Here is a 12,530-nt window from a genome sequence, read left to right as displayed (position 1 = left end):
CCGTCTTTACATCAGTGACTAAACAATAACACCACCTGCAACTGCGAGGGCACAACACAACCAAATACTCACAACACAACCAAATACCTGCAACACAACCAAATACCCCACAACCAAATACCCCACAACCAAATGCTCACAATCACAACCAAATCCAAAAAAATTCCAGAATTCCACAACACAAACAATTACTCACAACAAAACCCAATACCAAATACATCTTTAGGATGGGCACTACAAATAAAAGCTTAAAACAATTACGTAAAGCCTTTTGGTAAAAGTAATTCTTCCTATTTCCACGTACTGTGGGATGTGGAAATAGGTTTGCTTACAAGTTCACCATATCCACTTACACTTGTATGTCAATATAGTGTTTCACGACTTGTTTCCACTTCTTCAAAGCTATGAATTAATTAATATTTAAATAAAACCATTGCAGGCATTTAACATTGCATTTTTTTCCATGTATTTCTACCGCATGTGTGTATATGTGTGTGTGTGTGTATGTGTGTGTGTGTTTGTTTTGTGTCTGATTACAACCTCCCCTATGCCCCCCCCCCCCCCCCCCCCCAAACAGGGATCAGTGGCAATGAATGAGCAGCTTGCCATGTCACTGTTAATACCAACAAGAAAGAGGGAGGAGGAGGAGGGAGTCATTCACTGCTTAAAACTCTGTATACCTTTGCGTGCAAGAGGGAAGAGAGAGAGAGAGAGAGAGAGTTAAAGAGAAAAGAGCAGATGAATAAGATTGGAAGCAAGGAGAGAAACACAGGACGAAAGAGTCACATCTGCCAACAGAGGAGGAAAAGAGTCATAGTGACAACAGAGAAGAGAGAAAAGGAAGAGGGAATTAAGGCACTGGAGATAAAGAAAGGTCTGAGGTGTGAGGAAAAATTTTAAAAACTTCCCGCTCCTTCTGCTGTGGGATTAACAGGTTTCTCTGCACCTCCTGAAGAAAGACTGCACCTTCTCGTCCTCCATTCTGTTCTTCATCTCTCCATCGACCAGGTAGGACGTCTGTGACGAGACCCACCGCTAAAAGCAAGGGAGGACAGAGAGAAACAGAAGAAGGAGCAGAGTTACAGATCACGCAAAAGGGTGAGGACAAGCAGTCGGTAGGCTTATAGAGGCATGTTGGCTTTCCGCATAATCTCCTTAGTGTGTGTGTGTGTGTGTGTGTGTGAAAGAGAGAGAGAGAGAGTGTGTGTGTGTGTTATAGGGCCATGGTGTATTAACGCACTGCGGTCCAGCTTGCATGACTTACTCATTCTCTACAACATAAAATTAGCAGTCGAACATTTCAAGTTTACACGTTTCTCTTGAAATGTACAGAAATGTTAGTCATTTCTTACAGAGAATTTGTAAATGTGAGGGAAAATAATAATTACTAATTTAATAGTATTGTTACTGCACTTACAGTTTAAGCGACCTGACAACAGCACTTTTTCAAAAGTAAAATTAAAGTTATATGGTCAAGGTTTTGGTAATAAAATACTGCTTTGTTAAGGTCAGAGGAACTTGCTGAAATGACTGATGCTGTTGTTTCTTTTGGGTAGAGACAGTCTCAATAGACCGCAGATCCCAGTAGTTTGGTATTAGATAGTCCATGCACCTTGTATACTGTATTTTAAGCGAACTCACTGTAGCAAACTTATTATGAATCACTTTTAAAAGTTCAATCACTAACCAAGTCAGATCTTCTGATGTGGATGTGACTGTGCTGCAGGCTGGTTCGACTCCTGGTCCCTCCCTGGGTACTCACAGAGCTTTTACACTCTTATCTAGAATTGATGCATAAATTGCGATATCATTCTCTGAACTGGGTGCAGCCGACGTTATGTCAACACTCGTTTCGACACAATCCACTGATGTGAGCATATTATAGCTGTGCACGCAGCAACGTCACTTAGTTATAGCGGAATTATTTGGCTTTTCTTTTTTTTAGCCTAATGGAGACAACATGAAAACAATACATCTGTTATTGTCACTTTAAAATGGGTGTGAATGTGGACAGTGATCAAGTGATCATGTTGTTCCTTAGTGCCAATGACTGGTCTCTCTGGCTACATCCATACGAAGGAGTTTTTTCGTTTAAAAAAGGGCCTCATGAGGGCCTCATCCATCCTTCTTTGTTTTCACAATCATTTATTTCTCTATAAATGTCATGTCTCCGTTTCAGGATGTCATACTTTCTTCATCTACAGGCATAAAATCCGATATGTTTAGACGCACATGCACGCACGCACGGACACACACACACACATACACACAACCTTTGTCCACCTTTGCTGGGGTAATTGGATGCTAAAATATTAATGGGGAGTGTGTGTGTGTGTCTGTGTGTGTGTGTGTGTGGGGGGGGGGGCGGGGGGGGTGTCAGCCTCTGGTTATAATTCTTTCCATTTTTATTATCAGAGCTTTTTATGATTTCCTTGACAAAGGCCAGTGAGTTAAATACAGCAGGATGTCTTGAGCCGAAATTGAATTCACTTCTATTACTTGTATATATATATTTCTTCCCCGGTTGTAATTAAAAAACTGCTTCTTTTCTGCTCAAAATGAACTTGTACATGTCTTGTTGGTTTGAATCAGCTAAATTCTCTAGTCGATGCTCTCTCACTCATCTTCTCCTTTTTAAAAATATGATGATGAGAGAGAGACTTCTAGCAATGTTTGTTATCTTTTAAATTAATTGTTGATTCGTTGTTGTTTTTTACACTCTAAAATTCCGATAGAATTGCTTCGACCCTCTGTCACAGCATATTTTTTAAAAATTCAGCAGAGGACTGAGGGAGCAGCGGCTGTGGGAGGTCTTGTTGCCATGTAGAGGGTGATGTGGGGGGTGAGGGAGGCCGAGTGAGCCTGATACCACTCAGCATAGCTCGGATAGACTTAGACGCAGGGAAGGGTATCGTTTAGGTTCTAAGGACCACTGATACTGCTTATCGTTCTGGTACTTTAACAGTATTCTTTGTTTGCCTGCAGTCCTGCACTGATCTGAAACTGAAACTATGAATTTCGGAACTATTCAGATGATGCTCTGACCAGCAACGGCAGGTGAACTGTGAACTAGGCTGTGGAAAACTGTGCATCTCTGCGCCTGTATGTGATGGACTACACAAGATGCTCGTGTTTCCAACCTCGTACGCGAATGACTTGTTGCATGTGAGCCAACAAGTATCATCAGAGTCCGTCTTAATCAGGAACCTTTTGAAACGTTCCCAGTGAGGTGAAACCTCCCGGGAGGATTCAGTTGGTTTGAGTTTTGCCTTCAAAGAGTTCTCCCTCTGAAAGGCAGCTGCCTACTGCTGCCCAGTGTCAAAGGTCAAATGATCCAAATGAATTTAAGGATGTTAATTCACATAGTGGGGACTGCATTTGACTGCAATTGTTTATAGAATTCATAGTAACCGATGACAAGAAAGGATTTTAATTTCTCAAAACATCTAGCAAATGTTTTGGTGTCAGTCCCCTTGAACCAAAGACCCAGCGTTTCCTTCTCAGACAGTTATTTCAATAAAATAACCTTTCTTCTTCTTCATCAGTGATATTTAAATAACTGTACCCTGTTTTATCTGCTTTTGTAGTGGGAACATAGACTGGATATAAAAATGGACGTTAGACTCTTGATCCGGAAAGTGGCGCCAATGCAGAAGGACCTGAAACCTGTATTCTCTGGAGTTAAATGCACCAGATGGCAAATTAATAAACGTGGTACAGTACAGAAAGGGATCAAGGGAAGGATTTTAACTTTGAACCGTTCTGTAGTGCTGGTGTAACTCTGACTTTTCAAAGAGAACAAAACGCGTACTGCGGTCGAGGTGTCACGGCTGCCAGCTGTCAAAAAGTCAAAGGATCAACCTGAACCTTCATCAAGGAAGGATGAATAATTTACTACGGCTAATGCCCTGACACACACACACACACACACACACACACACACACACACACACACACACATACACAAAGATTGCCGCAATTACCTTGGTTGTACAGCTTATATGTCTTATATGTCTAAATCTGTCCCTAATGAATAACACATGCAAGGGCACACAACTACCTGCAAACACACACACACACACACACACACACACACACACACACACACACACACACATACTATTACAACAAAGAAGTTAATGGGTTTGGTGAGTTCACAGTCAGTCACTGGTCACATGTGAGTCTGATTAGTTTGACCAACATAGTTTCTCCTAATTGTTCCCAAATATTTAATGCAAAGCACCGAAAGAGGAAATTAGGCAGGAAGTCTTTCTCTTGACCACGATATGACTAATGACATTTTGTGCAGACATTCATTCGACGGATCCTAATGACTTTCACAATCTGGTGACTTTTCTATTCAGACGTTAGCGTTTATCTCAGAACCGCATGGCTCTAGACTCTGATTCTTGTTATATGAAGAATGGATCACATGACCACTCATCACTTGTAGGGACAAAGCCACAGATACATTATGTTAAGGTTTAAGTCATCTGAAAATAAGTTAGATTAATGGATTAAAACAATAACGGTGTGTGTGTGTGTGTGTGTGTGTGTGTTAACTACCCAGTTGTATGTGGCCTATATTAACAGTTAAAACCCAACAGAATCTTAACAAGTAAAGTTTTTATGTGTCTGGTCTGCTGCTCCTTTGATCATGTTTACAGGTAACACAACACTTGTGTGTGTGTGTGTGTGTGTGTGTGTGTGTGTGTGTGTGTGTGTGTGTGTGTGTGATTGTGTGTATTTTGCTTCAATTATGTACCACTGGAGCTGATCTACTCTGACGCACTGATAGTTACATCCATTAATCTTCTTTATATGCAAGAAAAGGCAACAATATCAGCAGTGCATGTTACTTGTTATTGTTTTAGGCCACATTTAAGTTTATTTAAATTAAATGTGCTGTTTAAATATAGATATAACACCCAGACTTACTGTTGGAATAGACAAATACATTTTTCTGTCTTTCTCAGGGTCTACAGGTGACTGCTGATGTCCAGCTATAAGGACAGGAACGAGAACCATGGTCATTCTACAGCAGGTAAACACACACACACACACACACACACACACACACACACACACACACAGTTCATTACGCTGTGTTGCTGCCACTGAATCCTCTTTGTAGTCAAACACTCACAAGCACATAAGCAATTATAGAACAGGGAAATCAAACAAATCAGACAACATGCTGGATTTATTTGTGTAGTGTGTGTGTGTGTGTGTGTGTGTGTGTGTGTGTGTGTGTGTGTGTGTGTGTGTGTGTGTGTGTGCGTGTGTGTGTGCGTGTGTGCGTGTGTGTGTGCGTGTGTCTGTGTGTGTGTGTGCGCGTGTGTGTGTGCGTGTGTCTGTGTGCAGGCACTGGCCTCAGTGTCGGCCTTTTTCATGCCCAGTTAATGCGTTGCTGAACTTGTCAGCCTTTCTGATCGACTAATCAACTCTGACAGCGTCCCCCCTGCTGTGGAGGCCCAAATGGGTCGAGCCAATAAAAAAAAGTACACACACACACACACACACACACACACACACACACTCACACACACACACACACACACAGAACAGCCGTCACTCCTTTCTCCGGTGTATGTTTGTCTCATCACACACTCTGACCTCCATCTAAACTGCACAGTGTTCTGGAGAGGAAGTGTGTGTGAGCTAAATTTCTGCTGCCACTGGATCTCACACACACTCTCACACACACAGGACTTGTTTTTTATGCAGAGAAGAAGAGACGCCGTGGATGTAATTATGATCAACAGCTGAACATTTTGTTTTTGTTGCCACTTTGGAGGCAAGTTGAAAGAATATTATTTTTTACTTTTACTTAATTTACAACACAACAGATTTTCTGAAGATCCTCTTGCTCTGAACATTTTTAACTTTTCATTATCTTTTTTTTAAACCGTCAAGCGATGATATTTTACATTGGGAATTTTTGAAACTATATAACAGCTCAACTCGACAAATCGAAAACAAGAAGGAATAACACGTGTTTTAGTTACTTCTTCCTGTTCACGCTCAGCATGGTGCGCAGATCTTAACTGCACATCTTGAACATGACTACAAAAATGAACAAGGAGCAATGTGATTGGCCGTTGGAGGGCTGGGACCCTAATGTACGTCGCCTCAGCTGCAGGTACACCACCCACATCAAGGTAAACTGACTGAACACAGCACGACTGGTGGCATTGACATGGGTTGTGAGTTGGAGAGGACGTCTGTGCTTTGATTAATATTTGATAACACAAACATTTGATGAACAACCATGAACAGTGGGACTACGTCGATGTTTTCGGTGTCTAGATGTCTCTGATTTGCAGTGTGAACCTTTGCTGCGTCAATGTGAAGATCTTGGGTCACAAGTTTCAAACCTTCGATGCTACTGCAAATTTTCAGTGTTTATTTAATTAGTCTATCTATTATTTAGCACAATAAAACACAGATTATACAATGTCAAAAAATTTCACAAATCAGAAATACCATTTACTAGCCAATGATGATACTCCTGCCTATTTCCTGCAAATGTCAAGCGATGACACACGCTGTAATTCTAATTTGTTTTGAGGCCATTTAAATGTTCCCTCAGCCATTTAAATGTCTCTGCTGTGTTCAGCGCCGTGTCAAGTTCCACTGTGATGGAGAGCTGGTATTTCTTCTTTCATTCGTTCATTCATTCATTCATTCAGCAGATGTCTCTCTCATTTACTGGACAGCCACAATGCGAACAGGACAGGCGTGATGTGTGTGTGTGTGTGTGTGTGTGTGTGTGTGTGTGTGTGTGTGAGAGAGGTCTAGGTGGGGGAACTAAATCTGTTTACACAGTCTTGTTGTCGGGTTCTGCAGTACATAGTTCAGAGAAAATGCTCACATACTTGCTGTCTGCTTTGTCTTTCTGCAGGAAATTATTTTATTTGTTCACTGAAGCAGAAACGAGAGCTGGTCTGTCTGCGTTTTTAGTTTATTCAGCACGGTTAGTTTGTCACTGTATGTCACCCTCTGACCTTTGACTCGTCTAAATGATCTATCTAAATGCAAATGAGTTGCGCTAGAAGTGCCTTTATCAATCATGTGACCCTTTACAGCTGTCTTCTTCCTCCAAACACGTATTCTCAGTGTTACTAGCTCAGTGAAATGTTGCTTCTGAACATTCAGTGGCAAACACACTGCTGATTTGAAGTGTCTGCGTGGAGCAATGGGCTTTTAACTTGTGAGTGTCATAAACACCAGCAGGGGGCAGACCCCTACCTGAGGAAGAGGTCTCACCTGCAGACAGATACTTTGCCCTGTGCAGTGTTGAGCTGTGGTCTGCAGTGTTCACTTACAGAGCCCGGAGAGAGCTTGTGTTACCTGTAGTAAACCTTTTACACATTCAGGGAAACTGGAGACTGCAGTCATGACATGGAGCGAAGGAACATAGACTGAACTGGAAACACAGGGGAATTAGTTTATTCCTGTATTAGATAGTGATAATGGACGGCAGAGAATTTGGGAGAAAGAAGACATACAACAACTTTCCCCAGTCAGATTAAAACCATGGTCATTGTCTCAACCCTAAACCATGGAGGAGCAACTGAAGGCTCTTTTTTTCCCTCCGTGCAGTTTGTTACCTCTGCACAGCAGTGACACTAGCAGCCGTAAGTGAATACTGGGCTCATGTCTGACTGACTCTGAATTATTTACCTGAAGAAAGAGATGATGAGGACACACCACCATCCACCACAGACTGCGTGGACATGATGTCACCACTTACGCCACAGCAACGCCGCGGCTTGCCTCCGTCACGTTCGTCCTGAGCCTGGTCTGCGTGAGCTTAGAGCAGCCGCCACGGCGTTAGTCCTTTGTCCCAGAATCTGTCCTGTGCATCAGATATACAATTAAATATTCACATACTCACACATTTATCGGCACAAAGTTAGAGATTTAAGAGTTACACATCAGGAAGTCTTTCTTCTAATCTTTGCTGCAACAACTGCTGTGCATTACTTGATTTATTATTCTTTTAGAAAGACTTGGCTGCTGCTTGGATCTAAATTTAACCTGGTTGGTGAAGCACAGTATCTATCTTAAGATTTCTAAAAAATGTAGTGAAACTCCCTGTCCCTGGTGGCACTCAGATGCCTCATCATTTCAAATATCTTTTTAAATATTAGATAAGCTGAGTTCCTGGCCAGTCTTGTGTTATCAGAATTAGCGGGAGAAGAAGATATGTGTGTTTTCCACAGACATACTGTTAAGCCTGGGAGCTCAAATTGAACCAGTCTACATGGGTAAGTGGGTCATGAAATACCCAATGATGGTCTGCATTTGCTTTGGTGTCTGGTTAGTTGACCTGGGGGCTTCATCGATCTTTAAATGACCTCCGTAAAAAGCCTCGGGAGGCCCGTGAGGCACTGTTAAAACGACTCTCTGCCCATGTGACACTGATGGTTGTGATAGAAGATTTCCGTCTAAGACTGAACTCATCCCAGCCAATGTGTCTGCAAATCAATCAATCACCTTGGTGTCACATTTGGTGACCAGCTCTCCTTCTCTGTCCAATGTTGCGTCTATACAACAGAAGAGAAATAAAGCCTTACCTGCTCTTGGTTCAGGCCATGGTGACGTATCTTTTGCCTCAACCACTGTAACGCTCTCCTGAGGGCGTGTCCGGTCATCAATCAGCCTAAAGGGACAGATATGACTCCGCTGCTCATTATTGACCCTCACTGGCCACTCATACCTCCTGGAATCAAATTCAAGTCACCATCTTGTGTGTTGTCTTAGTGCTGGCTTTGAGGAAACTTTTGGTCAGACAGTCATCATGAAACAGTCATTTATAGATGAGATGGTTGAGCTCTTTGTTGATTATATCAGACTTGTTAGTAGGATCCCTTAATTAGAATTGGCCAACAGAAGCTCCATTAATGTTTGTGTTGGTGGCTGGCTGTGACTTACGGGACTGGACAGTGTTTTATATGTTGCCTTTTTTTTATCTTTAACAATATGCAGATCATGGGGCTGCACGGTGGTGTAGTCACCTCACAGCAAGAAGGCTTTGGGTTTGAATCCCGGTTGAAACCAACCAGGGCCTTTCTGTGTGGAGTTTGCACGTTCTCCCCGTGTATGCGTGGGTTCTCTCCGGGTTCTCCGGCTTCCTCCCACAGTCCACAGACATGCAGAATGGGGTCAGGTTCATTGGAGACTCTGAATTGCCCGTAGGTGTGAATGTGAGAGTGAGTGGTTGTTTGTCTCTGTATGTGGCCCTGTGATAGGCTGGGCGACCTGTCCAGGGTGAACCCCGCCTCTCACCCAATGTCAGCTGGGATTGGCTCCAGCCCCCCCCGGGACCCTTAAATGGATAAAGCGGTAGACGATGGATGGAATATGCAGATCATGAAATATCCCATATTGAACTTTTTTCATACGATGTGATTGTTTCACTAACTTTTGTTTACGGTATGGCAGCAGGAGTATATTTTAGTGTTCATCATGTAATTTAACGTCTAGTTAAGTAACAGAAACAAACAGTGTCATCTGAATTATATCCCCTGCACATCAGTACATGACCTGTGCCTGACTGTGTCTGATAAAATATTATGATGGATGATGACAAGGAGGAAGAGATGAGGGTAAAGAAAGAGAGGGGGACAACAAGAAAAGAGGAGACAACAAGACAGACACCAAAAAGATCCTCCATGCTAAATTATTCAACATTTGGTTTCTGATAGTTTGCCACTGGCCCTGCTCGCTGCTGCCTACTCTGTCACAGGCTGTGTGTGTGTGTGTGTGTGTGTGTGTGTGTGTGTGTGTTGACAGGTGCTTGGTGGTGTAATGTTCAGGTGGTTCAGATTGCCAGACGAGTATTTACTTAATTAAACTGACATATACTGTATGTAACATACACTCACACAACGACTCATCTCTCTCTCTCTCACACACACACACACAGCTGCATGGTCCTCAGAGGATGAACTCTTTCCATTTCCAACATTTAATTCTGAAGGGAACACGACACACGTGTTGGACTTACCACATTAGATTGTTTTGTTCTAATACTTTGTCACTTTATGGCTGCATATTTTCTCTTGTAAGTCATCATTATCAGCTATATAGTCCTCATTTACACGTCATCCCCGATTCGTTCCTCAATAACTAATCACATTTTTATGTACTGTATTGTAAAGTGTTTCCATTTTTATCACTTTTTCTAGTTTACTTACATTGTCCTTTGTGCTCCTCAGTCAGGAAACACAGTTTTATCCTGAATAACATGCAGAAGTTACATGGCAATGAGAGCCTGTAGTGTATTTATCTATACAGAAATCCAACACCACGGGACACACCTGAGGAGGAAGTGACGTCTTGTTGCCATGGGTGATAGCGGAGGTTGTGGGTTAACAAAGTCTGAGTGTGACAGACAGAGAGGGAGGGGGAGAGAGAGGAGGAGGAACTGTGAACTGTTGCTACAGTGAAAAGTTCAAACTGATCTGACAGGTAGCACAAGGCTGGATTTGATCAGATATATATTTTTTAAAGAGATTCTTTTTTCTTCTTCTTTGTAGACAGTTAAGAAAGGAAGTGGAGGTCACAAACCAGGATTGTCTTTTGCGTGAACCTGTTTGACTGGAACATGTCTGATATTGGACCTGCTTTTCTCCTGGGTGTCTGTTTTTTGGTATCATGTAAAGGGAATTTCAGTTTTTTCAGATGAACCCAGGGAAGAGAGACAGAGGTGACATGTGGCTGTGTGATCTGGCAGTGGCAGTGTTTCTGATGACGGCTCCAGCTCTGCCTGCTGCCCTACTGACTTACACCTGACTCATACTTTGAGGAAACAGAAATTATACATAACATCAGATCAATTCAAACCGTTTTTTCGTTGTGGGCATCAGACTCTGTGTGAGTCCGTACGGTGCACGTGAAGATGTACAAGCGTCGGGACTATGTGGAACTCTATGAGAAGGATCAGGCCAAATGGGCGCTGGTTCGCAACGTCAACACTGCGATGAAACAGAGCACACTGCTGCCGGTATGCTGCAACACTGTGTGTGTGTGTGTGTGTGTGTGTGTGTGTGTGTGTGCGTGTGTGTGTGTGTGTGTTTGCTCATCATGTGCGTACAGTAGTGTGTGTTTTAACTTTCCTGAGTCATAATTACAAGTTTTATGTCATATTACATAACACGTGTGTTTTAAAATGATTATACCAGAAAGACAAGCATGCAGTTTTCTGTTTTGAGTCATGAATCATAATTGTATATCTGAAAGCTGTGTTTACATTTTAATGTACCTGTGTGCGTGTGAGTTTTACTAAATACCGTATCACAAAGACAAACTTAAACTTCAGACGTTACAATAAGTACCTGGCTCTACCTTGAAGGAAAAGTTTTGTGCTCATTGAGACGGTCAATATCACTCTCAGTCCGACTGAGAAGGTTGTCCACCGGCCAATGAAACCCGTGCACGTTCACATTCTTGTAACGTAAAAGACATATTTCTGTTTACCTAGCGACTGGCACACTGAAAGATCAAATTAATTGCCTTTGTGAAATTTAAAATCCTGTCCCATAGTATAAAAACACCTGGACTGGCTGTATTTCAGTCTGAATATCTCACATGTCACCTAAACTGCAGCAGCAGAAACATTTTGAAGGAAACATAATTGTGACCAGATTTTCTTTTCTGTTAACATAATGAAGGAATGTCCTTCATTTATTAATTTGACAAGATGCAAATGTGATGATACTGCACGTATTTGTTTTCCACCAAAATATCCCATCTTGTTGTACAATATGATGTATGTGGTCACATCTTTATCCAATTGTTCAGGGTTGTGTTCGACGGCTCTCGGTTAAAGTTAAGGAAAGGTCGTGGTCTGGTACAACACGTAAAAAGTTCACAGAGACGCCGGACACACTGTTTATTAGAACTGACAACAGGGGCCTGTATCCACGAGGGAGTTTTCAGAGCCACTTTTCATCAACGAATCAGGCTAAAGTTTGGTCCTAGTAGCTCTTTGTACTAACCCTTCTTTCCTCTCCGACCTCACGACTGTCCGCTGTTAGACGTCCTCCCTGTCCACCTCAACATATTCCTGGTACACGTATTGTGTTGTTTTGTTTTTTTCCAGTCCCAGACACTTCCAGTCCAGGTCTGGTGCAGGAATTCATCCCGGGAGTTAATTTGACCCTTTTCAGACTGCACCATTTATTTAATAGCTAGAATTGATTTATGCAAACTGCTGAGTCTTAATGCTTCAATAACCACAGTAAAGGAGGTGAAGGTCAGCCCACGGAGGAGGCCGTGTGTTACACACGGACATGGGGGGGTGTGTAACACCCCCACATGTCTCCAGGCTGCATGAAGCCTGGTCGAGGTGCAGTGTGAAAATGGTTATGATGATTTGGTTTTTTAAAAAAGGGTAAAATGATTTTGAATCATGGGTCGGATCATTTTAAAGCTATATATATATATAATGTATGTTAACTTTTCAGTCACATTCATGAAGATGGTGTAATCAAGGCACGGTTCCTTTCTGACTCTGAATT

At 42.3% G+C, this 12,530-nt stretch overlaps 1 protein-coding gene across 4 annotated transcripts in view; it reads left to right on the top strand.

Moving 5' to 3' along the window:
- The first annotated feature begins 716 nt into the window (after positions 1–716).
- The window catches only part of myo7aa (myosin VIIAa), a 36,574-nt gene continuing 24,760 nt past the window's right edge, over positions 717–12,530 (top strand). Inside the window, exons 1-3 of one of the 4 annotated variants that reach the window (XM_035623230.2) lie at positions 717–1,098; positions 4,977–5,044; positions 12,048–12,079. In XM_035623230.2, coding sequence (XP_035479123.2) covers positions 4,996–5,044; positions 12,048–12,079 — 81 coding nt within the window. In that variant the 5' untranslated portion in view covers positions 717–1,098; positions 4,977–4,995. Of the gene's footprint in view, positions 1,099–4,976; positions 5,045–9,342; positions 11,015–12,047; positions 12,080–12,530 lie in introns of those variants that run through there. The other 3 variants (XM_047335793.1, XM_035623231.2, XM_035623232.2) reach the window with 3 other exon arrangements.

Source organism: Scophthalmus maximus, chromosome 11 (genome assembly GCF_022379125.1).
Source record: "Scophthalmus maximus strain ysfricsl-2021 chromosome 11, ASM2237912v1, whole genome shotgun sequence".
NCBI lineage: Eukaryota > Metazoa > Chordata > Actinopteri > Pleuronectiformes > Scophthalmidae > Scophthalmus > Scophthalmus maximus.
This window is presented reverse-complemented; position numbering and strand designations above follow the sequence as displayed.